Source organism: Crinia signifera, chromosome 4, assembly GCF_055691185.1.
Source record: "Crinia signifera chromosome 4, ASM5569118v1, whole genome shotgun sequence".
Lineage (NCBI taxonomy): Eukaryota > Metazoa > Chordata > Amphibia > Anura > Myobatrachidae > Crinia > Crinia signifera.
In genome coordinates, this window is record NC_139220.1 from 133,443,282 (window position 1) to 133,470,493 (window position 27,212).

A 27,212-nucleotide genomic window follows, 5' to 3' on the forward strand; every position below is an offset into this window, starting at 1 on the left:
GGTATATCTATATAATATGCCAGACAGAATTCTCTATTCTGTCAGTGTCTGTGTACCTCTAGAGCAGGCATGTCCAACGTTGGCCCTCCAGATGTTGTGAAACTACACGTCCCAGCATGCTTTGCCACAGTTTTGCTATTAGAGAATGCTAAAACTATTGCAAAGCATGCTGGGATGTGTAGTTTCAAAACATCTGGAGGGCCAACGTTGGACATGCCTGCTCTAGAGAATATATTATGCAAGTGTTTGTGTATCTCTATTTGCCAGAGATAAAACCTTGCTAGTTCTGACCAGTAAGATGCAAACTTTCAGCCTCAGTGGTCGGTATTGTATGCATATCAATAATGTGCAGTAAGATGATCTGGGATACGGTCACTAGGTCCACCCCATTTAGGTCAACATGCGACCGCTGAAGGTTTATACAGCTTGGGTCGAGACGTGAAATAGGTTGACGTGAGTTTTTCACATTTTTTTCTGGTGCCGACATGTGGACTGGTGGTATTTCATACCCTCCTATCCATTATGGTATCGTGGGAGAATAAAATACTGTGCCTGAAGCATGGCGAGGGGACCCGGTACACTTAGCCAGTGTGCATGTCAACATTAGGGACAAAAATGTGAAACTCACGTTGACCTTTTGATTGTCGATCTTGCAACCCTGTCGGTTTTAGCTATGTCGACCTAAATTTGGTCGACCGAATGACCCAGACCCGATTTTCTTTAGTTGCAGTAAAACCCACTATAAAAACTTCAGTAAAAATAATGACCAGTACAGTAAGATACCAAGTGCTACAGTGATGCTCATTCATACTATTGTGGGCAGTATTCAACTGACCCCCTGCTTGCGCCGTTTCCACCTCACTTTTTCATGTGGAAACAGCGTGCTACACGTGGAAGCGGAGTGTGCGGCTGACAAAACAGCAAGGCTTGTGGCTAAATGCAGCGGGCTCCCTGCATTAGCTGCGAAACTTGCTTTTTGGGGGAATCCTCGCCATCCTCTGACAGCGAGGATTCACCAGAACGCTGAATAGGTTGAGCGGCTGGCGCAGGGTTAACCAGCGACGGTGGCTTGTTTTTGGCAATTATCGCCATTTAAACCACTTGCAGGCCACATTGAATACGGCCCTAAGTGTCTCCAGAGTCATGGGAATTTTTTTTCATTATTGAGAGTTGGAGGAGGTAGTGACAGCAAATAAAACTATACCATCTTTCCATTAAAAGTCTTAAGGCCCCACATACATTAGTCCGATCTGATTTCCCCTGCAGCTCCCCGGGAGGGGGACACATGATTAGACACTTGATGTGCCAAGGTTTACATATGATAAATCGCATGGATTTATCATATGCAGTCTCCGGGGAGCTGCGGGGGATGCCGGCTAATAGAGAACCGAGCAGGGGGAGGCTGCATAAGGAGCCGGGCAGGAGGAAGCTGTTGCGGTGATGTGACAGCAGGAGCAGGGCGCCGGGCAGAACTTGAAAATGATGGCTGCCGGGCAGCGGCGGGATCCGGGAGGAACAGCTAACGTGAAAAAAAACAAAACACCCATATAGATGACTAGCAAGCCATTGATTGGCTGAGACCTCTCTCAGCCAATCAATGGCTTCCTAGTCCTCTGTATGGGCGTTTTTTTTTTTGTTTGTTTTTTCAAGTTATCTGTTCCTCCCGGCTCCCACCGCTGCCTGGCAGCCAGCGTCTTCAAGTTCTCCCTGCCCGGCGCCCTGCTCCCGCTGTCACCTCAGCTTCCCCCTGCCAGCTCCCAATGCAGCCTCCCCCTGTTCGGCTCTCTATTAGCCCCCCCACCAGCTGCCATCCCCCGCACGGCTCCGGGGCCAGGCTGCACATAAGATTTAGCAAAACTTATGTGCAGCCCGTCCAACCTCCTGACCCCGATCTGATGCACATGGGACGTCTACAAGTGCGATTTGGGCCGATTTCACGGCCCGATTCATCCGAATCAGGTGAAATCGTGCCCAAATTGCATAGTGTATGGGGGCCTTTATACATTGGACTAAGTTACCCTATGACAGGGAATTCAAGACCATTTGCATTGGTAAGATTGTGTGGTTTGTAATCCGTTTAGTATGTACAATCTTATGTACCCAAACAACTGTTTAATGATTACCTTGCTGTTTCAATGTTTTATGTTGTTTTTTAAAAAATAAGCAAACATATTTTATATAGTGCAAATTAGAAACTAGTTTTTCGGTTTTTTTTTTAGACTTGTGAGGTAATTCCAATAATTATTTTGTGGGTCTTTTGCACAATATTGGAAAGTTGTTCCATGAGACCTCTGGCATCTGTGCTACAATTCTTTTCTACTACTTAGCAACTGTTGTACATTATACGTACCATCTTTCTCTTTGTATTCCTACTTAAAGCTCCCCACTAAAAAAGCATTAAACATGTATGAGTAGCCGGTCTCCTATTTGCTTTCATTCAATGTCATGTAATTCTACCCTTGCAAAGGGCAGGTTTTTGCTTTTCTGTTGAGAAGATAATTCTCAATTCTAAATTACTGCAACCTTAGACTTGCATTATTTGACAACTTCTATTAACCCTTTGAGTGCCAAGTGAATTTCTCAAAATTGGTGTGAAAATTGGCAAGGGAACATTTTTATTCATCATAATGACCTGTAATTGTACGTTTTTATATAGGAAATATAATCCTCTTTTTTTTTTTTTTTTTTTTTTTTTTTTACACAACTTGAATCCTTTACATTTACTTGAATCAATATAAAAAATGTTAGCGACGCTTGCGTTTTTAGCAGCTATTTTTCATATCTCTCTCAGAGTTGTTGGCACTCAAAGGGTTAACATTTGTAGCTTATTGTTATAATAATATCTAGTTTAATTATGGGTAACTAGAAGTTTCTTTCAAAAAGCATTCAAATATTCCTAGTCAAAATAAGTAAGCAGTGATGCGAGTTAGAACTGGTATTCTTTTAATATGGAGACTGAGTTTATGTAATTTTAACTATCTGACCAGAATCATTTTAAACTGTAATAGTTATTTTTGTTTTCTTCTTTTTAGAGACATCTTTTTTTTTTTCTGTATTTGAAGAGGAGAGCAACAAATATCTGTTATATATGTTAATGTCCCCACTGTTTTATATTTCTTTCTAGTATTGAAAGTGATGTTCTAAAATAACTTTTCCTCCAGTGCGCCAGCCACTGCCACACACACTTTCTCCATGTCTGTTCTGTTCTTTTCTTTATTTGAATAGTAACCAGAATGGGCACATTTTATATAATGATATATTACATACTTGGCTTTACACAAAGTGTTTTGTCCATATTCTCTTATGAACTGTTCTATAATGGAGATTTACATATGACCTTTTGTATCCCAAACTATTAAGAAATATTTCTGTTCAGTGCAGACCTTGTAGATCATTTTGCCCAAGGAAATCTGTCCCTTTTTTGAGTCTGCAAAATTTGTGTATTGCTCTTTTTCCAGTGATACATATGGGGTCATTCTGGTTAACTCTTTCGGATGCGAATTCGCACCCTTTTGAGTCAGCCACACCCCGCCTTGCGAATGGTGGCTGGCCGCCATCCATTCACAAGGAGGATTCGCACGCAGTGCTTACGAACGGATGTTACAAAGTAACATCCATTCGCATCCTTGCAGTATACGCCCAACCATCGAATGATGGCGAAGGCACACGCAATATAAAAGTGACTGAAGTAATTTATTATATGCGTGAACACTCGGGGGGAAATGGGCAGGCAGCAGACATCTAGTTCTGTCAGCTGCCTCCGCACCCACATCATCGACTATTAGCATAAGAACGTCCAGTGTTCTCAAACGTTGGGCATTCCTATATGCAAATGGTTGACTACTGATCTAACAATGTATAATATGTACCATGTTTTTTGTCCTCATTGTTTTGTTATATTAGTGTAATATTTCAGGAAAGAAGTGGCCAAATTAGGATACTCAAGGTGGACCAGACATCCTTGTTTAAAAAATCTGGATTCTTTTAACGCATGCTGTTATACCTTGCAATACGGCACAGGACGCCCAGCAGGTTGAGGCATTACCAGAGCATTAGGGCACATTATTTTTCTTAATATTTTTAATCTTACTCAGAACTTTTTTCTTTTTTTTTTTTTTAACTTCTGCTGTGTACACACGGTGAGATTTGACATTAGATTTTGACTAAGGTACATGCACCTTGCGATCCCGATGCACACTCCCAGGACAGCACAAATCGAAACCCAGGTAGACAGGGCAGTAATGACTATACAGTATAGTGCAAATCGAATGTAGATTGCACGAATTGTATGTAAATAGTACAGAGTTGGCAAAGATTGCATAGCCTGCCTGCCTACCTGTATGAACACTGAAGTTATGTGATCAGGAATAGTAACCATGTAGAACTCTACACACAAAATTTAGTTTGTCTGTTCGTACTACCAAATCACATTCCTTATGGCTGGAGGTATGCACAGTGCTATATTTACTGAGGCGGTAGTATGCTCCTCAAGCAGGGATGGTGCTTTCAGACCAGATCTTTGTTTTGCCTGCAGTATAGATCAGGGACTTATAAAACCATTTCACTTATACTGTACAAGAACAAAATTTCCTGCCACTTGCACGGTGCACATTTATCTTTTTTTATAAATCGTGCCAGGCTAAATGTTGCCTAAACCATTTTGCATTAAACACTGTTTATTTCAGGATTGTGACTGATGCTTCTACTATGGCCAGTGACCCCCTTGAAGGCTTTCATGAAGTGAATCTTGCTTCACCTACAACTCCGGACATTGGTGCTATTGATGTAAAGCCTCAGGAACCAAGAACTTCACCTAAAGTTCTTTACCGACATTTAAGTGTCAACTCAAACTCCGTGCAACCAAACACACTAAATGCGTCAGACCTTCCAACACAACCAGTGTATTCTTCTCCAAGACATTTAAATTGCCGGGACATTAAAGCGATAAGGTAATTTGCATGTTAACCAAAAGCAAAAACATTAGAGGTTTTGAGCTTTTACATTATAATAGATTTATTTTTGTATTTAGATCAGATGTGTGTGGATGGAGACTAAGATCTGTTATTTAACTAAAAGTTATAGTATCCCCTCGCTGGAGACTCCTATACCAGCTAGTATTAGATCACTATTGTATGTCGGATACAATGAGATCACTATTATAGATGATGTAACACTGCTGAATTGTAAGAAGGCATATTTCCGTGTTTCTGTAGTCCATAATGTATCTTTAAATCTAGGTGCCTAGCAGAAACCTCTGGCACAAATATTTTTGTGGACTTATTAGCAACTTTTTTTTGTTCAACAATAGTTTTGAGCATATGTATTTAATATATGGTTATATTTTAAGTTTGACTCTTTTTAAAAAAAATTTTTTTAGCTTTAATCTCAAAGAAGCCGGAGTATCTTCAACATGCTTTCTAAGTACTTAATTGAAACCATGTCTGTATATTTTGTGTCATTTACAGCACCAGTCTAACGGAAACTTTGTCTTGTTCTACCTCTGGATGCCAGACATGTTCCCCCAAACACAGCCGGAGGAAGGACAGCAGTCGTGCAGAGAGAGAGTTTTTGCAGGGGGCTACAGTTACAGACTCTGTGGATGGGCCAGATGATATCCTTGGCTGGAGTACAGACAGCCTGTCCCATTTGCGGAGTCCATCTGTACTAGAAGTCAGAGAGAAAGGATATGAGAGACTCAAAGAGGAACTTGCTAAAGCGCAAAGAGTAATATGAACATTTACTCCTGTGTTGCTTATTTCTTTTTTAGTATTGGCTGTCTGTTTCTAGCAAATTCATGATCGATCACATATTAATTGGCGATTTACTGTGAAAGTGTCTCCCATGTAGGCAATTCACAACAATATTTATTTTTCTGATACCATGTAGGGGTGTGCAGTAAAGTGAGTGCAGGTCGCTCACTGTACTGAACAATTAATGTGCGAAACAGGACCTTGCAATGGTATCTGGCAGATAATTGAATACTCCTAATGATGTAATGAGTAACATTTATTATCACAGCCATTGTGAAGCTCTAGGACAGTGGGTGCAGCCCACAAGCAATTATGGAAAATGTCCTTACAAGCATGACCTGCCACATCTTTAACATGGCCTAATAGCAAAGCTGTGACAGGACATCAAGACGTGCTGGCATGCTATAGCTGAAGGGCCGCATGTTGAAACCATGATCTAGAATTTTTCCTCATGTAAATTAATGTATTGCCACCTTACGTAACATTCACGTTATTTCATGGAAATTAAATGCAGTGTAACGCCCTCTACAGAGAGAGCGGGAAGGATCACCGGGGATGGTGTATTGTCATGTAGTGACAGTTAGGGTCAGTAGATGACAGGAGGAGCAGTCATATCTTATCTCCTGCTCTCACCTGGGGGGGGGGGGGAGGGGTGTATAGTTGGGTTTGGCAGAAACCACATTTGCCATTCCAATGAATAGATGAGAGCTAGAAATAGAGCCACGAGAAACTCATCAGAGGGGTAGAGAGACTACCATAGACTGTGTGGTAAGGGCCAACTGATTAAGAGCTGCAGAAGAAGAATGTGATGAAAAATGCCCTGATCTAAAGAGCCCCCCCCCCAGCAAAAAAGTAAAAGAAGCTGCCTAGTGTGTGTGTGGTCATTATGGCTCGCTATGGCTACAGAATTAAATGTAATGTTATTTATATAGCACATTGCGACAACTATGCTACGAGAGGGGGGTGTCAGTTGAATTCTTGGCCTTGTCTCATATTATGTGTTTACTTCTAGGAGCTTAAACTGAAAGATGAAGAATGTGAAAGGCTTTCCAAAGTGCGGGACCAACTGGGGCTGGAGCTGGAGGAGTTGACAGCCAGTCTGTTTGAGGTAGGTAGGTCTTTTTACTGAAAAAGATGAGCATTCGCATTCCTTATCATCAGATACTACTGCAAATGTGGCAGTTGGGTCTGGAAATGGAGTGTGAGATGCCTAGAGTGAGTGAGCCGCCCAGGTCCTGTGCAGCTCTGCCAACGTTGGGCATCCTTTCTTTTTTTGCTAAATGTTTTAATTGCAGTGAACTGCAGGACGCATGAGCAGACTGTCATACACTTGTATGTTGTGTGTGACTGATGCTGTCTACACACTGTTGTATGTATACCTAGCCTGTACCCAGATTAAGACTGTTTACACGGATATTTATATGGATAAATCCAGGACAGATAGCATCCCTATCCTAATACTGACCCTAACTCTATCCTAAACCTTAACCCAAACCGCTAAACCCTACAGCAGGGGTGGCCAAACTGGTCCCCAAGATCTACTAACAGGTCATGTTTTCCAGGCCACCTGTGGTTCTGTAGAATGTGTCGGTAAGGAATGAATGCAGCACATGTTTGAGAATGTGACCGTTAATAATGACTACACCTGTACACCAGCTAGGTGGTCTGAAAACCGTCAACTGTTGGTAGCTCTCCAGGTCCAGTTTGGCTCCCCCTCCCTTCACCAACCAAAATTTCTCTTTCAATGGTCCTGGTGACACAGCTTCACATTGGGATGTAGGAGGGTCCGTAGGAGCCAGGCACCTATCCTAAAGCTTTAGAGGGTAGGCTCCTCCCCTACTGCATCCCAGACTCTTCAGTTCGTGTTAGGTGCCCACTGGAGTGGGTGCTATTCTAAAGGGCTGCTGGAGCAGCTGAAGAATTAGAGTTAGTTAGGGGTTTTATTGTTTTATTAACTTTTATTCTAGCTAGGTGGGCACAGTGTGAGGATTCTCATTAGTGAATCCTCACACTGCTAGCGCAGCAGGAGCTGACAGAAGCGCGTCCTGTCAGCTCGCTGTGCACAGGGGAGACGCTGTCTGGCCTCCCTGTGCAGCGCTTACAGCTTCTTTTAAGAAGCTGCCTGGGCTCCGGAGCGCTCTAAAACCGGCTTCACGCTAGGTGGGGATCATGGGGGACAGGCGCTCCGTGATGGCGGCGGCCATTTTCTGCGGAGCTTACACACTGAGCTCCTATATGAGAGGACAGCAGTGTGTTACAGGCATGTTCCGAGTGGTCCCCAGCTGAGGGGGAGATACTGGAACTAGGAAATCCTGCAATGGGAGCGGCTGTCTGGGGGTGGTTGACGCCAAAAGTCACAGACCCCGCAGCAGCAGGGACTGGGTCTCTTCCCTCACTCTGATTTGGCGCCATTCGGAATGCTTGCAGCGGGGCTGAGCTGGCTTACAGATCCTGACAGAGTGATTGGATTTCCTGGGCATCGCTTTCCCCATACTGAAGACTACAGACAGCTAAGTGACTGAGTACACTGTATATAATGCCTGTATATTTAATGCACTGTGACTGTGATATTTGAGAACATCATGTCTGAGCAACAGTCTGTAGTTCTGGGGGAGGGAGCCTTAAATGCATTGAGCGCTTGCAGTGGTTGTACACTGAAATTTGTCCCTGAGCAGATTGCCAGGGGGGGGCTTATGTATTTCTTGCGCTGCTGTGAAACCCATGGGGAGTGAACTCCAGAGGGTAGTGCTATCGGAACCTGCGTGGGCAAGTCCCTGGGCAGGTCTGTTAATGCTTTGGTGCATTGCTGGACAGGCAGAGTGATGTGCTGGTAACTTCCCCTAGACCATTGCCATTATCTCAGCAGTCCTCTGGCTCCTTGCCTCTGATCCAGACAGATCCTGTCTTATTATGCAGGATACTGCTAAGGGATTCAGCAGGTTTAATTACTTGTTGGACAAGTTTGATGGTGATTCTGTGGGGACCCCTGAAAGGTCTTATTCAGTGCCATGTTAGCTGCTGATGAGGAAGGAGAGTATTCAGACATTCCCTGGGAGCAGGGTGATGATTCTGAAGAGTCCTCAGCCTCAGGGGTGGAGGATTTTATTACTGCTGTTAAACAGGCATTGAATTTGTCTGTGGAGGATAAAACTCCTGCAAAGGGTGTTTTTTAAGAGACAGCGTAAAGAAACTGTTACTTTCCCTGCAAAGGGGCCTGGAAAACCCCTGATAAAAGGCTTCAGATGCCTAAAAGATTTTCAAGCCTGTACCCCATGCCTGAGGTGCATGCTGACCTCTGGAAAAAAGTCCCAGTGGTAGATGCTTCTGTGGCACGTTTGTCAAAAGCCACTGTGCTACCAGTACAAGGGGGAGCAGCGTTTAAGTACCCCGTAGACAAAAAGCTGGAGGGTAACCTCAAGGCAATATTTGAAGGGGTGGGATACACCCTACGCCCTCTGATTGCTTCAGCCTGGGTCTCTAAGGCCATGATCGTGTGGGCCAGTAATTTGTGCACTATTTTACACGCTGACCCGTGTGTGTTATTGCTTGCGGAGAAGCTTAAAAGCAGCTGCAGAGCATGTACTGGAGTCTGAGGAGGAAGGTCTCAAAATGGCTGCCAGAGTTTCCACAGTGTCTGTAAATGCCAGGAGAGTGCTCTGGCTTAAGGCTTGGGAGGCATATAATGTGTCTAAGAAAGCCTTAGAGGCATTAGCTTTTAAAGGAAAGCTGTTATTTGCTTCGGAACTGAAAGAGATTATTAAGCAGGCCACAGGTGGCAAAAGTACTTTCCTGCCAGCCCCTGCAGCCAAGCAGACATCAAGGTTTTCTGCTTTCAGGCCGTCCTTTCGGCCCTCCCTTAGAGGAGGTGCGTCCTTTCGAGGGCAGCCCTTTAGGGGAAAGTTTCAGTCCTCCAGGGGCAAGGCCCCAAAGTCTAAATCTGGTTCCTTTCATAAGAACCCAAACCCAAAAGGAGAGGACAAACCCTCTGCATGACTGCCAAGGGTTTTGCCCGGCGGTGGTCAAGGTGGGGGGACGTCTGACACTGTTCAAAGACGCATGGGCAATGTTAGACCGGGATTCTTGGGTGTTAAAAAATTATAACCCAGGGTTACAGAATTCCCTTCAAAGGTCTTCTTCCAAGAAGATTCATTCCCACGCCAATACCAAAGGAGGCTCAGCTCCGTACAGCTCTCTTGGGAGCGGCTCATTCTCTTTTAGAGAAGGGTGTGGTGATCCCGGTTCCCAGAGCGGAGTGGAAAAAAGGCTTTTGTTTCACTCTGTTTCTGGGGCCCATACCAGACGGGTCTTTCAGACCGATTCTCAATTTAAAGTCATTAAATATCCCATTGTGGGTAGACCATTTCAAATGGAGTCTCTAAGGTCAGTGCTGCTAAGCCTGGACCAGGGAGAATTTTTGGTGTCCATGGATGTCCAGGACGTGTACCTTCATGTTCTTATCCAACCCAGAACATCAGGCTCTATTGAGGTTTGCGATAAGAGACCTGCACTTGCAATTCCAGGCGTTGCTCTTCGGCCTGGCCACAGTGCCAAGGGTATTCACCAAAATAATGTCTGTAATGGCGGCTGTGATTCGACTGAGGGGAATCACGGTGATTCCATATTTGGACGACCTGCTGTTCAAAGCGGAGTCAGCAGACATGTTGAAGAGTCACTGGGCAGAAACCATCGGGTTTTTGCAGGCTCATGGCTTGCTTTTAAATTTACAAAAGTCTCAGTTGGTGCCGTCACAGAGACTCCAATTCCTGGGAGTTGTTCTGGATACCCACCTACATCGGGTATTTCTACCATAGGCAAAGGCCAGGGATCTGGCTGCCTTGGTCCAGGAGATCCTCGGGTCTCAGAGCACATCAGTATGGAGGTGCCTCTAGCTGCTGGGGAAGATGGTGGCGTTTTTCGAGACGTTGCAGTTTGCCAGGTTCCACTCTCGAGTGTTCCAGTGGAACATTCTGACAAATTGGTCAGGAAATACTCAGACCATGAAGTCAGAACAAATAGTGTTATCTTCAGAAACTCGATCCTCCCTGAAATGGTGGACGGAGGTGGATTCCCTTCAGTGGGGTCGGTACCTGCAGTCCTGGAGCTGGCTGGTAGTCACTTCCGACGCCAGTCTCAGAGACTGGGGGGCAGTAGTCTTGGACCTGCGTCTGCAAGGCATGTGGACCCCAGAGGAGTCTGCCTTGCCGATCAATATCTTGGAACTGAGAGCTGTGTGGAAGGTGATTTCTCTGGCGGGAGAAAGATTACAGAGGCTCCCTTTAAGGATTCAGACCGACAACGCCACAGCTGTGGCATATCTGAATCACCAGGGAGGCACACGCAGCAAGCTGGCTATGTGGGAGGTGTCCGGAATCTTCTTGTGGGCGGAACAGAATGTTCCAGCATTATCAGCAATATTCATACCAGGAGTGGAGAATATAGAGGCTGACTTCCTGAGAAGGGAGGAGCTGATGGAAGGGGAACCTGAACCCACAAGTATTTCACCAGATTACACTTGAGGTGGGGTACTCCGGATGTGGACCTGATGGCATCCAGGTTCAACCATCAGGTGCCCAGGTTTTATGCCATGACGAGGGATCCACTGGCAGAAGCAGTGGATGCCATGACTATTCCCTGGGAGGGGAATCTTCTTTATGTTTTTCCGCCAGTTCCAATGCTGGCAAGAGTGTTAAAAAAGATACAGGCCCAGACAATTCCAGTAATTTTAGTGGCCCCAGATTGGCCAAGGAGGTCCTGGTACTCAAGGCTTTAGAGATTGTCTGTGAACTTGCAGCGTCTACCTCTGAGGTCAGACCTTCTAAAGCAAGGACCGTTCAACCATCTGGATTCAGCTCGATTAATTTTGACGGCCTGGTTGTTGAAACCGCCATTTTGAGGAATAAAGGATTCTCAGAGGCGGTGGTTAACACAATGATTAAAGCCAGAAAGTCAGTGTCTTCTGCAAATTATTATAGGGTCTGGAAGACCTATATTCGATGGTGTGAAAGACAGAAGTCACACACATCACGCTTTAAATTGGCAAAATTGAGTTTTTGCAGGATGGCTTTTCCTCCGGGTTAAGCCTTCAGTCACTCAAAGTACAGATCTCGGCCTTGTCATTTTACTTCCTGACACCTTATACCTTTGCCAAATTCTATAGGTTCCATGAGTTCGCGTCGGAGGACGCATCATTCGGGCGAGCAGTGATGAGAGCTGCAGACCTGAGCGTACCCACCCAAAGGACCGGCTCTGGAACGTCCCATTGTGAAGCTGTGTCACCAGGACCATTGAAAGAGAAAAAGGGATTTTTGTAAGAACTTACCGTTCTAATCCCTTTATCTGATATGGTCCTGGTGACACAGCGATCCCTCCCTTACGCTCAGTAAGTATGCCAGGTTCATGATGTGTCATATTATATGGTTAAAAGTTATTTTTTAAAAATGTGCATATAATGTGTGCAGGCGTTTGTACTGAGTAAATGTATTCCAGTGGCTTTGAAAGATTGAACTGAAGAGTCTGGGATGCAGTAGGGGAGGAACCTACCCTCTAAAGCTTTAGGATAGGTGCCTGGCTCCTACGGACCCTCCTACTTCCCAATGTGAAGCTGTGTCACCAGGACCATATCAGAGAAAGGGATTAGAACGGTAAGTTCTTACAAAAATCCCTTTATCCTAACCCCATTAAGGTAACACAAACATCTACTCTAAACCTAATACACTATCCCCAAACTGCAACACCAGCCTTTATACCCTATGTTTAATAACCTAAACTTATTACCCTACACCTATGTTTTTTTTTTTCCTTTTAGTACTATAAAGGCAGAGGGCCACCTCTCCATTACTATATACATGCAGCCCACAAGCCTAACTTGAAAGAGTGGTAGAGATTAGAAGGTTGCTGTAAAGTGGCATCTGTAGTGTGGACGCACAAAGCTGGTGGTGTGGTGGGTCAAGGTACATGCGCAGTAAAAGCTATGATGTTCCCAGCTTAGTGCCTGTGGCATGTACGGATCGTGATGAGACATTGCCATAGACAGTGAAGGGCATATCTCTTCCAGGCTGCCATTTCTTTATGGGGGTCTTTGGGACCCAACAGGCTTTAGGCAGGTGCTTATGGTGCTTTGTGGAAAATCCACCCATAAGCTACTGAACTCATAAGTCTCTCCCTGAATCCCCGACTGGGTTACAAGAACATTTTTTTTTTTCTTGGCTGTAAACATTCAGAAGTCTCAAACCCAAGGTGAACTAATGTGTTTTCTATTCAGATCACAATTCCATTGCCTAGTTGTTTTTCTTAAGCAGACTGCATGACATCCCTGATGTATGGGTTACTACATCTTAGTTGACCCAGGGCCGGCTCTACCATTAGACAGCTTTAGGCAGCTGCCTAGGGCGCCAGGATCTGGGGTGCACCAAAAATGTCTATGAGGATCCTTGTTGTACTTAATGCAGGTGGCGGCTGTGGAACTTCTAAGACCTCACCTCCATACTTTCCCTTGAGGCATACTTCCCTACTTTGCTGCTCCCTCCTCCTTGTAATCTGTTGTGGGTGCCAAAGGGGAGGGTGCAGAGGGCCTCCAGGGAAAGCTGGGACTTGCCCACCTTGAGTAGGTTGAAGTTTTGTCCAAAGGTGCTGAGAAGCCTTACACCGGCCCTGAGTTGACCCCTAATAAAAGGTCTACATTAAGACCAGAAAAATGTCTTAAGTTTGCATCAATACTAATAATAAGGGAAACCAGAAGAAATGCTAGTTACAGTATGTTTCATTTTGGACCTTCAAGTCATTAACTTCTCAACCAGAAGTGATCTTCCTAGAGAACAAGGGGCATAATCCTCTCTAGCCAGACCTTCGCATCAAGACTAGTTTTGAAGCCATATATAGTGACTCTCTTTTTGATGGTATAGTTTTAACTGCATAATAAACACATGCCAAAGTTATTGACATTCTAGTACAGACCAGAAAAAATAGTGAAAAGATAACTACAAAACAATGAAAACATTTGTTTCTTGGGGAAAATCAAATTTGATAAAGGTGCAGAATGCTTCCAGTACCTCACTTTCTTCAGGAGGGTATACAGAAAGGTTTTGCACTTGCTCTACTACAGTGTGGGTACTGGTGCCATCACTAATCATATAATTGGACCTAGCTGAAGTGCACAAAAATGTGTAGCAGTAGCAGGGGTAAATCCTTATAGTAAATTTATTGAATTCTGCAGCTATACACTAGAGCAGTGATTTTCAACCTTTTCTCCTTGCGGCACACTAAATAAGATTTTAAAATTGCCAAGGCACACCATGAGATCCCCACAGGGCAAAACACAGTGGTCCCCACAGGAAAAAAAACAAACCTATTGGCCCCATATATAAAACAAACACACTGGTCCCCACAGGTAACACAAATTAAATACATTGACCCTTTACATGAAAAGAAGAGACCAGTAAATTACAGTTTAACTGATGGTGGCTGTAAACTGGTTTGGGCATCTGTAGATCTGGGGGCACGCTTGAGAACAGCTCAAGGCACACTAGTGTGCCACGGCACAGTGGTTGAAAAACACTGCACTAGAGCAACAGTTCCCAACCTGGGGTACTCATACTCATGGGGGTATACTGCAGACTGGTTGGGAGTATTCAAAAATAATATTGGTAATGGCGGAAAGAGAAAAAGTCATCTCCTGATGGTGGAAGAAGTCTCTGATTGCCGTGAAGATGTACCATGTTGTCACTTCTGGTTCTATCTGCAGCACCATCAGCCTCTCCTTGTGCTTTAGCCTGACCAGTAATCCACTAGGAGCCACCTGCGCTGCCCTCAGACATCGGCGATCATCTGGTCCACACTGACAGGGGTGGAGGATGCAGCGGCATTAATGCTACAGGCCTTTAGCAGGAACCCTAATTCCTGACCGCACACTACTCCTTAATATAAGGATACGCATATCGCTCACTTCCACTCATAAGTACTGTGGACATTTCAAATTGAGAGGAGGGGTCACTCCTAAATGAAAAGCCTAATCAAGGCATACATTAGAGAAAAAAGGTTGGGAACTGCTGCCCTAGTGGATATAGCTATTATCTCAGTACAGTTTTGCAGAGGATTGCAGGAACAGTGTTTCACTACTCATGAAGTTGCACTTTAGAGATGGATGTTCACATCTTGTGATATATAGAGGAGTGCACGACATGTTATCAATAACTTTTTTTTATTTTATTTGTTTCAGGAAGCACACAAAATGGTACGAGAGGCAAATGTGAAGCAAGCCACAGCAGAGAAACAGTTGAAGGAAGCACAAGGAAAGGTGTGTGTGTGTGTGTGTGTGTGTGTGTGTGTGTATATATATATATATAGAAAAGTACATATGACAAATAATAGGGGTGTGGCACAGGGTTCTGACAGTCATTAGCCTGACGTTGGGATCCGAACTGGCCATACTCGGACAGCGTGACGAGCGCAACAAAGCCCCTTGCGGGCTCACTATGCTCGCCACTTATTCCATTCTCCCTCTATTTTGGTTGTGGACCCCCATGAGGGAGAATAGCCGGTGGCCGTCGGGAACCCGTTTGTCAGTATTTTTAACAGTCGGGATCCCGACGTCGGGTAAATGACTTTCGGGACCCCATCCAGCACCCAAATAATAGCATTGACCCAATCTGCACATACCAGTAATGTTGAGTAGTGAAGATTGGTGTGTTGCACAGCACATTTGCCGTACAAGCATGGACATCCATAAGTACAGATGTTCTCGTCACTCCTGCCCAAACCATAGCCGCCATGAACAGTGTCACATAGCTTATCTACTCTCACATCCGCTAAGTCTCATTCATACGCCTGTGGCAATAAAGCTAAATGCGGGCTGAGTCCTTCGGAAAACCTGCATCTAATAAAGGTACCTTAACTGTGGAACCACAGTGCTTATTTATTTAGCCAATTATAGCTATTTATGTCAAATACATTTTAATATACGCTCCCACTGGGATCCTGATGATAGGTTGACAGCATAGGTGCCGATTCTGTGGTTGCTTGAGGGCCCGAGCACCCACGGAAAGTGATGAGGACCCACCCGCTCAGCAGAGGCCCACCCACCCGTGTCTCACTGCACTTCCCCTCCCTCGTTGCTGGCACAGGTACTGTGGGGGCATTTATGTATTTGGCACTGTGTGGGCGATTTTTGTACCTGCACTGTGTGGGCATTTATGTATTTGGCACTGTTGCCATCATTTGAATATTGGAGACAACTGTGCTGCGTAATATAAATCAGTATTATTATTTTGTGGTCATGCCCCTTTCCCATGAAGCCACTCCCCTATATTTTTGGCTTGAGCACCCACCAGCAAAAACGTAAAATGAATGAATTGAAATGGTAAATTTACCATGTGGACTATGATTGGAATGGCAAACTGATTGGCTGATTGAGGGTGGAGCATACGCTTTCTGTCAATCAACTTGCGATCAGTAAAGACGTTGGATTTTTTCACTGAATGGCCTGATTGGCATGCGTGCAGATTCATTCACTAATCTGCCATCTTGGGAAATGGCAGAGCTACATTCAGGTCTGCATAACCCCAATATGCTGAAATCTTCAGAATGACACTGCTATATATATTTTTAAAATATTGGTATAAAATGTTTTAGGGGTTTGTATGTGTGTGTTATTTTTAAGGAGACAATCGGGGGAATTTAATAAGATGGGAGTTCTATTTTTCATGGAATGTTGCTATGGGCAACCAATCAGAATCAAGTTCTTATTTATTTAGCACATTCTAGAAGATAATCAGCTGTACCTGGTTGCCCATAGCAGTATCCCATGTGAAATAGACCTTCCATCTGAGTTAATTTCCCCTAATATGTCATATTCATCTTTTTTCATTCTAGATTGATGTACTCCAAGCAGAAGTTGCAGCACTTAAGGCTCTTCTATCTACCTCCCCAACCTCACCTTCGAAAGAGCTGCAGCCAGGTGGGAAAACCCCTTTCAAAAAAGGCCATGCACGGAACAAAAGCACAAGCAGTGCTATGGGTGGTGGCACACATGACCTCGCTGTAATGCAGCCCCTTGTGAAGAAATGTAAAGAGGTAAATACATTTTAATTTCTGTGTTTTAAAACATCACACCTTTTCTGTCTGAGCATTGGCCAAAAATGTGTTCAACATTGGTAAAAATGACCTGAAAACACAATAAATAAAGATAGATAGATAGAGCTAGCATTGGTATACTTGCAGTTTTCTTAATGCATAAACATTAGTTTACTCTTAATATTTAAATTAAATTAATTAACCTCTTCACCTCATTAATGACTTGGCTGTAACTTTTATCATGGGTGAAAAATCAAGTAAACAATGTTTTTCTCTTGCTAATGTAGACCTTACTTTACTAAAACTCATGTCCATCCCTTGTCGACCTTGTGTGTGCTAACTTTTTTCCCATGTCCCTGCCTAATTATCGTATATTTCTTATACTTAGAATTATATCATTGTATTTCTCCTCTGTACATACAGTGTGAAGGATTTCTGGAGTCATGATGACTCATTGGAGATTGATGATGCATTTTTTGCATTCCTGTCATTGCAGCTGGCACTGTCGGTTCCCTGTTAATGGCTCGTATTTTGTCACCATTGAATTCTGGCTGCTGTAATTTTGGCATGGTTTCCAGGTTGACGTCCAGATATATTGTATAGAAAATTCTCTGTGACATCTGCAGGTCTTCCAACAGAGAGTGTGTGCAAAGTAATAGAGAACATAATTGTTTTTAAACACTTTATTATTTAGTGTTCCTCCTAGAAATGCCGCTGCACGGGGGCGGACCGGGCCCCCCAATGTCACAAAAGGGGCGTGCCTGGGCTGCGATGTCATGAAAAGGGGCAGGCCTGGCCGCCGCTGTCACTAAAGGGGGGGGTCCCGGCGACGCTGAAGTTGCCGTGCTGCCAGGAATCGCCATCTAAGGCGGCGCTGCGCTTCCCCATGCACACCGTCGGGGCAGGCACCAGGCTGTTTTAGTGGGACTCTGCTAGCGGGGCAGGGCGCATTTTGCCCTTTCAAAATCGGGCAGGTCATAGCGCCCCGCTAAAACAGCCTAGCAGGAACGCTATTTATTTATTAATTTTCTTATGTAGCGCGGAATATTCTGTTGCGCTTTACAAAAGGAGACAGTGATACAGACAGTCAAAAGGTAGGAGGGCCCTGCTCTCAAGCTTACAATTATTATGTGAAATAAGCTCAAGCTGTAGGGTCTCTGATGGCTCTGTATTTCACTATTTATTACCGTCATTCACCTAGGGCATTAGTAATCCCAACGCCCCTCTGCTAAATAGTTGTGTACAAATGGTGCATGTTTACGTATCACTTGGTGGCAGTTTTGTTTTGGTGGATATGCAAATTTGCCATAGGTGGACAGACTGGTACTTGAAATAAAAAAAAAAAAAACCGTATTGGTTGAAGGAATGTGATCTAGGGTGAGGTGTATAGTGGTATGAATACAGTTATAAATATAGGCATGTGTGCTCAAGGGTATTTGGTTAGTGCAACCCTATGAGTAGTAGATGTGAATAAATAATTAGGGAGTATATCTGTAAACCGGAGCTGGGTAATATCTAGACATACTGTAATAATGTATATGATATAAAAAAAAAGATTTTAAGTGGAAATGTTATATAAAAATCAGTGGCGTAACTAAGTTTTGTGCGCCCCACCCGCTTCCGCCACCACTGCCCATGCAAACCCCCCCCCCCAATCCCCTGCAGTCTTCCCTATCGCGCTGGTCCCGGCGGCTCCGTTCTTCTTCTGCTGAGGACCACCACAAAATGACCGCCCCCATACAGCAGACAGTTTCAGAGAACTGTGTGCTATATGGGGGCGGCCATTTTGTGGTGGTCCTCAGCAGAAGAACGGAGCCGCCGGGACCAGCGAGATAGGTAAGTCTGCGGGGGATTGGGGGGGGGTGTGTAACTACAGCACCGCAGCCCCCGGCGCCCCCACATGCACAGCGCCCCCCCCCCCCCCCCCCCCGCGGTGGCTGTGGTGCTATAGTTACGCCGCTGATAAAAATATATGAATCTACATTTTGTTATATTAAATTGATAATAGAGCTGATTAATTATATTCCTTGAAATATCGGAACATGTATGTTATATCTAGATCTCAATATCACACACCGATATCTAGAAGTAGGACATACATAATAGGACATATTCTAAAACAAGCAAAAGTCAAAACGGGTTTTAAATTAGCATCAGACAACACGGGCTCAGGTGCACATGTATAAAGCAGCGATATGGGAGGAGAAGTGAGCCAGTGGAGAAGTTGCCCTGTATAATTTTATATAATGCAAATTATAGGTGTTCAGTTCTGATTGGTTGCCATGGGCAGCTTCTCCACTGGCTCACTTCTCCCTTATCACTGCTTTATACAGCTGCACCTGAGTTTATTATTTACTGTAGCTTCTTCACTGAAACTAATGATGTGCAGTTACGAACTTCTCTAAAACCAAATGTAGGAAAGTTCTAACCGGAGCAGAGATGGATGATTTGTGATGGCCAATGAAGTTTATCTGACACACTTCTAATTGCCAAAGACTTTCAAAGCAGTCAACAGTGACAAAAGGATCTCGGAACACTAGGAATATCACTACTATCACTTGTTTGATTTACGAGAGTTTTAGAGCCTGAGAAACTGTCATTAAGTTTATGTAGGGATCATTGTTCATATTACTTACTGAAAAAAAACATTGTTTAGGAAGATGTGTTCTATTTATTTATTTTTTTTAACCTATGTGTGTTCCACATTTTAGGCAGACTTATCACTTTATAATGAATTCAAAGCTTGGAAAGAGGAGCCATTGATGGACAGCTCGTGCTTGTTTTTAAAAAGAATTTATCAGGAGGACATCTGTCCCTGTCTTACATTTCCAAAGAATGAGGTAACGAATTCCTCCAACAATTATTGTGTTCTTTTGAACTCCCCCCTTCCCATCTGGGATATGGATGATGGGTCTACAATATATAGATCAACATGCACTAGGTCTACTCAAGCAAAATGTTAACATGGCAGTGGCCGAGGCATGAAAAGGTTGACATGTTTTTCACAAACCTTTTTGTTTTTACATTATTTATTTATTTATTTTTTTACTTTTTTATACTTTAGCATCCATGTAGACTATGATTAGGAATGGAAAGTGTTCAAAAGCAGGGCGAGAGAAGCTCTAATCTGCTGTGGTGTCCCATGTGCTCAGGTGTTGAAAAAAAAGGAGAAAGTTATGTTTCCACCTTTTCCACAAAGACCTCTTGCTTGTGTTGACCTTGTGCATGTGGATCCTATTGACTGTTGAACAAGACTCTGTCTATTCTACGATCCTACAATCCTTGCACCTCCCATCCATATGATTGTTAATTTGTGTCTGAGGACACAACTTTTTGTTTTGCAGTAGCAAGTTATCCTTAACATCTACCCAGTGGAAACCTTTTGTTGCTCAGCTCAGTCTTTTTCCTGGGAATTTGGATTAATGTAAACAGTGGTTCCTGCACATGGGGCCTTATTCTAGTTCACTCTTAGAGGCAAATTCCTAAGACGGACAAAACCATGTGCACTGCAGGGGAGCAGATATAAAATGTGCAGATAGAATTAGATTTGGTTGAGTTATTTTGTTTCTGTGCAGGGTAAATACTGGCTGCTTTATTTTTACACTGCAATATAGATCTCACTTTGAAGTAAAACCCCACCCAAATCTAATTCTCTCTGCACAAGTTACATCTGCCCCACCTGCAGTGCACATGGTTTTGTCCATCTAAGAAGGAATTTGTCAGAAAGAGTGAGCCAAAATACCCCCCATTGTGTAGATTAATCACCTTGTGCTAGTGGGTTCAGTTCTCAATGGGTAACGTTTTAAGAAGGAAGGGGAAGTTCTAGCAGACTCCTTGAACACAAAAAGGGCCTAAACATGACAGATCAGTGTTCTTAGCCCCATGTACAAATTACTGTAGCCACACACTCATGTACCCAGTACTGAACAAATGCAACTTGTAGCGTGAAATTACTGTTGCCAAATTGCTCTGGTTTTCTAGAACCCAAAATGTGTTAATATTGAATTGATCTTGTTAGTTTACCCATATACTTTGTACTGAATACAGTCAGTAGAGAGAACCCAGTCCTTTCTCCAGTGTCCTGTCTGCACTCCTATAGTGCACATTTCTGAGCTAATCCTGCTGATGACATAGTGATTAATGTTCCTTTACAGGGTTTCCCACTGAATATGGCCTTTTTAAAGTAAAAACTACAAGATGCTTTTGCTTTTATATCTAATATTTTATTATTATAGATGTTGGTATCTGCTGAAAAGTCTGTATGTAAAGGAATACAAATACTGAAATAGAAGCTTTATAATAAGCAGCCAACAATAATCATTTATTTCATTTTGTAGTTGGCTGCAGCTGTCTTGGAAGCGGTTGAAAATAACACTTTGAGTATTGAGCCTGCTGGTCTGCAGCCTGTTCGGTTTGTGAAGGCATCCGCCGTTGAATGTGGAGGACCAAAGTAAGAATGGAGAAAGGGGGAATACCAAGCAGTCATTTTAATGTATTTTTATAACCAAATGCTCTGGGATCATATGTTCTGCAGAATATTTGTTTATCAAGGTCTGTTCTATAAAATCTATTGTCACAATTGCAGCAATTTGCTTTAAGTATATATTAAATCATAATATATCGTTTAGGTCCCATGTATTGAAAGTGTAGCACTGTGTGTGGTGTTCTGTATTTGGCTAATGACTATATGAGTAGCACAAGGGTAGCCAGAGTTATTGTGTTTACCATATCTAATACCCCTTTAATATCCCAGGTTACTGCATGTGAACATGCATATTGTGCAGTGTGAAAGCACCAGTTGAAATAAGTCAAGTGACTTGGCATTTCAGCCCAGGTATCAAGCAGGCTTGAACACTGGTTAAACTCAGCTCATGGTGCAGTATAAACAGTGAAGCTGGTTTATAGCGACCCTGTACCCATTAACTGCATAGAAAGAGATGGTGCTTGGAACATACAATGCACCCAGAAAGTATTCTCAGCACTTCACTATTTCCACATTTTATGTTACAGCCTTTTTTCATAATGGAATACATTAGTTTTTCCCTCAAAATTCTACACACAATACCCCATAATGACAAAGTTTTTGTGAGATACTTGCAAACTTATTAAAAATAAAAAACTAACAAAATCACAAGTGCATAAGTATTCACAGCCTTTGCTCAATACTTTGTTGCGCTCGCTATGCTGTCTGAGTCCGGCCAGTCGGGATCCCGACTTCAAGCTAATGACTGTCGGGATCTTGTACCACACTCCTGGCCACATGGAATAATTTAAGAGTTTTAGAAAGTATTCCAACTTTTTGAGCAATCTATTTTGTTGATTGTATCTTTATATCAGTTCTTGACCTTTCTATTGTTATTTTTACCATATACAGCTGTCGATGCTCTTTTGAATGTGACACATTGCTTAAAGAGTGGATGTCTCAATTTGAGTTGATAAAAATTATTCAAAAAGAGAGGACATCAAAAGTGTTTCTGCGAAATCTCTCGACTGTCTGACAATTAGTTAATTAAATATAGATTGTTAAATGTATTGAAGGCTTCTAAATAAATCGCCACAAAACTTGGAACCTTAAAGTAACTTCCTCCCAAATCTACAAATCCAAACCAAGGGGGTTATTCTAATTCCATCGGTCTTCCGCACGTTTACACGGGGGACCGGTTGTCTGCGACTGCGCTTAGGTTTTCATGCGCATGTGCAGCCGCTGTGTTCTTTATCACCTACGTGGTGTGCTATTGCTGCTACAAGATGAATGCTTTCTGTGTGTGCTGGCAAAACTTACAATTATTAGTTGCTGCTCTGGATTCAGTATTGAATCCCGGCGGTCGGGATCCCGGCGTTCAGAATCCCGACAGCCGAAATGCCGACAAGGGGGGACGTGGATCGCCCCCCCCTAGCGGGCCCGGTGCCTCGCTACACTCGGCACACTAATTTATTCTCCCTCCAGGGGTGTCGTGGACACCCACGGAGGGAGAAAGTGTCGGCATTTCGGCGGTCGGGATTCCGGCGTCGTGATTCTGAACGCCGGGATCCCGACCGCCGGGATGGTAACTGCATCCCGCTGCTCTACCACTAAGGATGGACTACAAAAACATTAACTGAAATCCTTGTTTGTTCTTCAGTCTCCAAAAATTGTATGCTTCATCGACATAAGAAATACCCCAATCTGGAAGAACTTTAGAAAATAGAGGAAAATATTGTATTTAATAGTTACAGGGATGATGACAAAATTGTTCTTAAGCAGTAGGTCCCTCTGACCAAAATTGGTTACAATCACTAGTTCTGTGGGCTAATTCTGTAAATATGCTTGTAGTGCTGTTGTAAAAATATAACATATATAAGTACGTACTCACGGCCATCCCCTTCACTCCCGGCTGTGGCACCCATGTGTCCCCGTAAGTGATGTCGCCCAGAGGCCAGCCGCAAGTGATGCAGCGGCTAGAACATAGCAACAACACTGTGTGACCAAAACACCCCATCTAAACATATGATAAAATAGGAAATCTATGAAAACATTAGCTCTGTGCTTGATAAACACATCACTCTAGGTGACAGTACATTACTACTTAATGTGAAGACACAAAGATAAAACCACTTGATGTGGAAGAACAAAACATTACATTGAAGCTGCTGATAAAACTTTAGTGATAAACAGTATTCTGGGGTAAGTAATTTACAAAACAGCATGACTAATATCATGATGCCATATTAAATACATAATTCAAGCTGCTATAATTGTTAAGAATATATTGAAGTAAATAATTCTCATAACAATATACAAGTTCTAGGCACCAATATCAGTCCTTAGGGGGAGGGGCCCTAAACTGCACACCCTGGGCATATGAGGTGCTACCTGCTGAGACTTGTAGTGCAGCAAGCAGGAGGAGGAGGAGTTTGCAGGTGCACACTAAATATAAATGCTAGACCTTTTAATATATTTGCTATATTGCATTGGAGGTTATTAGCATAATGATGGCCATTATTATGGGCTTGTCCACTGCGTCCAGGTTACCTCAATAGGACAAGTCCCTAACACTACTCTGAGACAGGTCCAGGGCACAGGACCCCCCAGGCCAGCCCAGCAGAGCCACCCCATGGCATCACATTAGTGTGAAATTGAAGTGAAAGTAAAAGGGATAGGGGAAATTATATGTGATAAGACTTACTTATATTATTCCAAGATAATTAGTAAAAAATAGTTTGAAACTATTTTATAAAAATGAAGGGACTTAACATCACTGAAAGATGAGGTAAATGTTTGCTGGCTCACAGTTTGGCAAACCAGCTATGTGCCCATGATGCATTGTGTCACCTATCGTGAAGAAACCACTGCAGGTATATACATTTATCCTGGATATACCTCTCTAACAGCACAGATCTCCCCAAAACAATTTGGAATGTTGAAAAAGCTAATTAAAGAGTGCCTCGTGGAGTCTTATGGGGTTAACCGTGTTGAAAGTGTGGATCCATCTAACTTCCAATTGCAATAATTTTATGACCCTGTCCCCTTTTCTTAAAGTAAAGGGGAGAGGGTCTATGATTTTATACCTCAGCATTGCCATGCAGGGCTTTGCTTCAGCAAAATGGCATGCTTCTGCTTTGTCACTAGTACCCTGCGTGAGCGCAGATCGAATGGCCACCCCCTATGTTGTGACTTTCTCTCTGAACATATATATATCTGTTGTCTCTCCAACTAAATAACTGGCCTGTATTGTGTACTTGTATAATAAATGCACCCACAGGTAGTGTAGTGTTGTTTTTTTTTTTTTTTCTTGAGGTGCTGAGTACAAAGTGATTCTATTTGTCCATTTGTTCTAAAACGGGCAACAAACCTGAGACTTTTATGGTCATCCCAAGTTGTGTATACTGCATCATTAGCAGGTTTATTCAGTTTATCTATAGATTTTTGTTGCGTTTTTGTTTTGTCTTTCTTAAAGTAAATCTTATATAATTAATGGATACCTTTTTTTTTTTTTTTTCTAATATATTTTTAGGAAATGTGCTCTGAGTGGTCAAACAAAGTCTTGTAAGCACAGAATCAAATTGGGAGACTCTAGCAATTATTACTACATTTCTCCATGCTGTAGATTTAGGGTGAGGAATGATTTCGATTTTTATTTTGTTGATCATCAATGCATAAAGGAATGTACTGTACACTAATGTATTGTATTGTTGTTCTGCTTTAACAGATTACCTCTGTATGTAATTTCTTCACGTATATTCGGTACATCCATCAAGGACTTGTAAAGCAGCAAGATGGTGAGTAGAACTTCACAGAATTGTTTTCAGGATCACACGGATACATATTGGATGACAGGCGGTTAGAACGCTGATGTTCAGAATACAGACCCGACATCCTAATGTATTGTGTCGTATATTTCAATAACATAAAATATAATTATTATTTTCATTAGAGATTCCTGTTGTTGGGTATAAAGTTACGCAGAAGGTTTTATTTCTTGCAGTGCTATGTTAAGATAACTACAAAAAGGCAGGTACAAGTACATGGCATTAAAGTATTATGCTGAGAAAGTAAAAATGATTTTAGGACTACCTGTAGCACTGTTTGTCTGCTTATCAGCTTATAGACTGTCAGACAGGGAGCGGTGTGTGCACACTCGGTGTATAAATAAAGATATCCAGCATTTGTGGGCTACAGCAAAAACAGCCAGTATTACACTAATGCAAAATCATACTGTAGATGTATTTCCACCCCTAGAATTGCAGAATAGTTACTTGCTTCTTTTTTTTTGCTCTGTTTCCAACTTCAAAACATCCCTTAATTCTTCATAGAAGTGGAGTTTTAAAACCTAGTTCACCGTGCTAAATTATTTCTGGATATAATAGACACTGCATTCTGAGCGATTGAGGTGCCTCTGGCCTACAAGGGAGCTGCTACAGTATCTTGCCTGTCCTATTGAGGCAGAAAGTAAGTGTGCAGTTCTCCCTACTTGTACAATAGGTCCACTTCCATTATTTTTTATCAAGGTCCAACATGGTGTTAATACTTTTATAATGGGGGCACAATGTTATTGACTATTAACCAGATACCTCTGTTTGCTTTCTACGGTACAAATTATTTGCTGCTATACTCGGTGGGTGCATTAATAGATCAGCAATGTATAGGTTGACAGCTGAAAATGTGATGGGGCGATGTTTGCTGCTTACTGAGCTAACCTGAATTAGGGCCATAGTTTCTTTGAAGGGTATCTTCTGGCTGCTTTTGCATGTAGCCCACAAATTTGAGATCACTTTTTTTTACACTGCAGTTAAGAATTTAGGGTAGATGTATGAAGTAGTGATAAGAGAGGAGTAACGAGCCAGAGGAGAAGTTGCTCAAGGCAACCAATCAGCAGTGCAGTAACATCTACGATTTGCATATTAGAAAATTACGCAGAGCAGCTATTTGTTTGCCATGGGACACTTCTCTGGCTCACTTCTCCCTTATCACTGCTTCATACTGTACATCTACCCCTGTGTTTGAACACATCCCACCCAATTCTAATTCTCTGCACATGTTACATCTGCCCCATCTGCAATATGTCATTTTGTCCAATAGCTTGCGTTTTTGCTTTTCTCACAAATATGAAGCCGTCCCTTAACGCAGATTCTGGTCAATCAATTTTTTGTACTTGCAGTAAAATATCATTCTTCCATCTGGAGTACAGAGGGATCCCTCCCTGTATGTTTTGTATGAGTAGTGTAGTTTTGTCATATTCTTGTTCAAACCTGTTATTGGGCTTTATCAGTTGCAAATGGCGGGGAGCTGTATACCTGAGAATTGTAATCCATTAATTGTTAGTTTCTATACCCTTAATACACACCCCCTTGGTCAGCAATGATAGGTGGAAACAGTGGACAGGATTTAACAATAAGTATTGGACATCCTATTTTGTATGCTTTATATATGTCTATATACTTGTTTATTTTCAGGTTAATATGTTGTTTCTGTATTCTTTTCCTGCACAGTTGAGCAGATGTTCTGGGAGATCATGCAGTTGAGAAAAGAGATGTCTCGAGCAAAACTTGGATTTTTCAAAGAAGAACTTTAGTACCTAAATGACTTTACTTGGACTTAATCTCTTCCACAATAGGGAAACAGAAAGCGTTACAGAACGGTGATCTGCGCATCGATGTCACTGATATATTGCATATCACAACATATCTATCTTCTGTACCTTGTAAACTGCGTCTGTAGAGTTCATGGGATACATGAGAAAATGAGCTACATTGTGAGCATTAGAGACTATTTGCTGCTAACTTCTGGCAAACATTTGCAGATATTATGTGCAGGACATTACTACTGGCACATGCAAATTTCAAGAAATAAAGTGTAGTTTTCAATTTATAATATGTTTTCTGGCATTGTGTGAGGACATATATTATTGCTTTACA

At 42.7% G+C, this 27,212-nt stretch overlaps 1 protein-coding gene across 3 annotated transcripts in view; it reads left to right on the top strand.

The window, feature by feature from the left end:
• Positions 1 to 27,168, top strand: part of RAB3IP (RAB3A interacting protein) — a 44,312-nt gene extending 17,144 nt beyond the window's left edge. For 2 of the 3 annotated variants that reach the window (XM_083182531.1, XM_083182532.1), the window contains exons 2-11: positions 4,686 to 4,949; positions 5,466 to 5,724; positions 6,763 to 6,858; positions 14,965 to 15,042; positions 16,617 to 16,817; positions 19,529 to 19,657; positions 21,155 to 21,267; positions 24,812 to 24,911; positions 25,007 to 25,076; positions 26,787 to 27,168. In XM_083182531.1, coding sequence (XP_083038657.1) covers positions 4,708 to 4,949; positions 5,466 to 5,724; positions 6,763 to 6,858; positions 14,965 to 15,042; positions 16,617 to 16,817; positions 19,529 to 19,657; positions 21,155 to 21,267; positions 24,812 to 24,911; positions 25,007 to 25,076; positions 26,787 to 26,869 — 1,371 coding nt within the window. In that variant the 5' untranslated portion in view covers positions 4,686 to 4,707 and the 3' untranslated portion in view covers positions 26,870 to 27,168. The remainder of the gene's footprint in view (positions 1 to 4,685; positions 4,950 to 5,465; positions 5,725 to 6,762; positions 6,859 to 14,964; positions 15,043 to 16,616; positions 16,818 to 19,528; positions 19,658 to 21,154; positions 21,268 to 24,811; positions 24,912 to 25,006; positions 25,077 to 26,786) is intronic. The other variant, XM_083182533.1, reaches the window with a different exon arrangement.
• Positions 27,169 to 27,212: the final 44 nt, after the last annotated feature.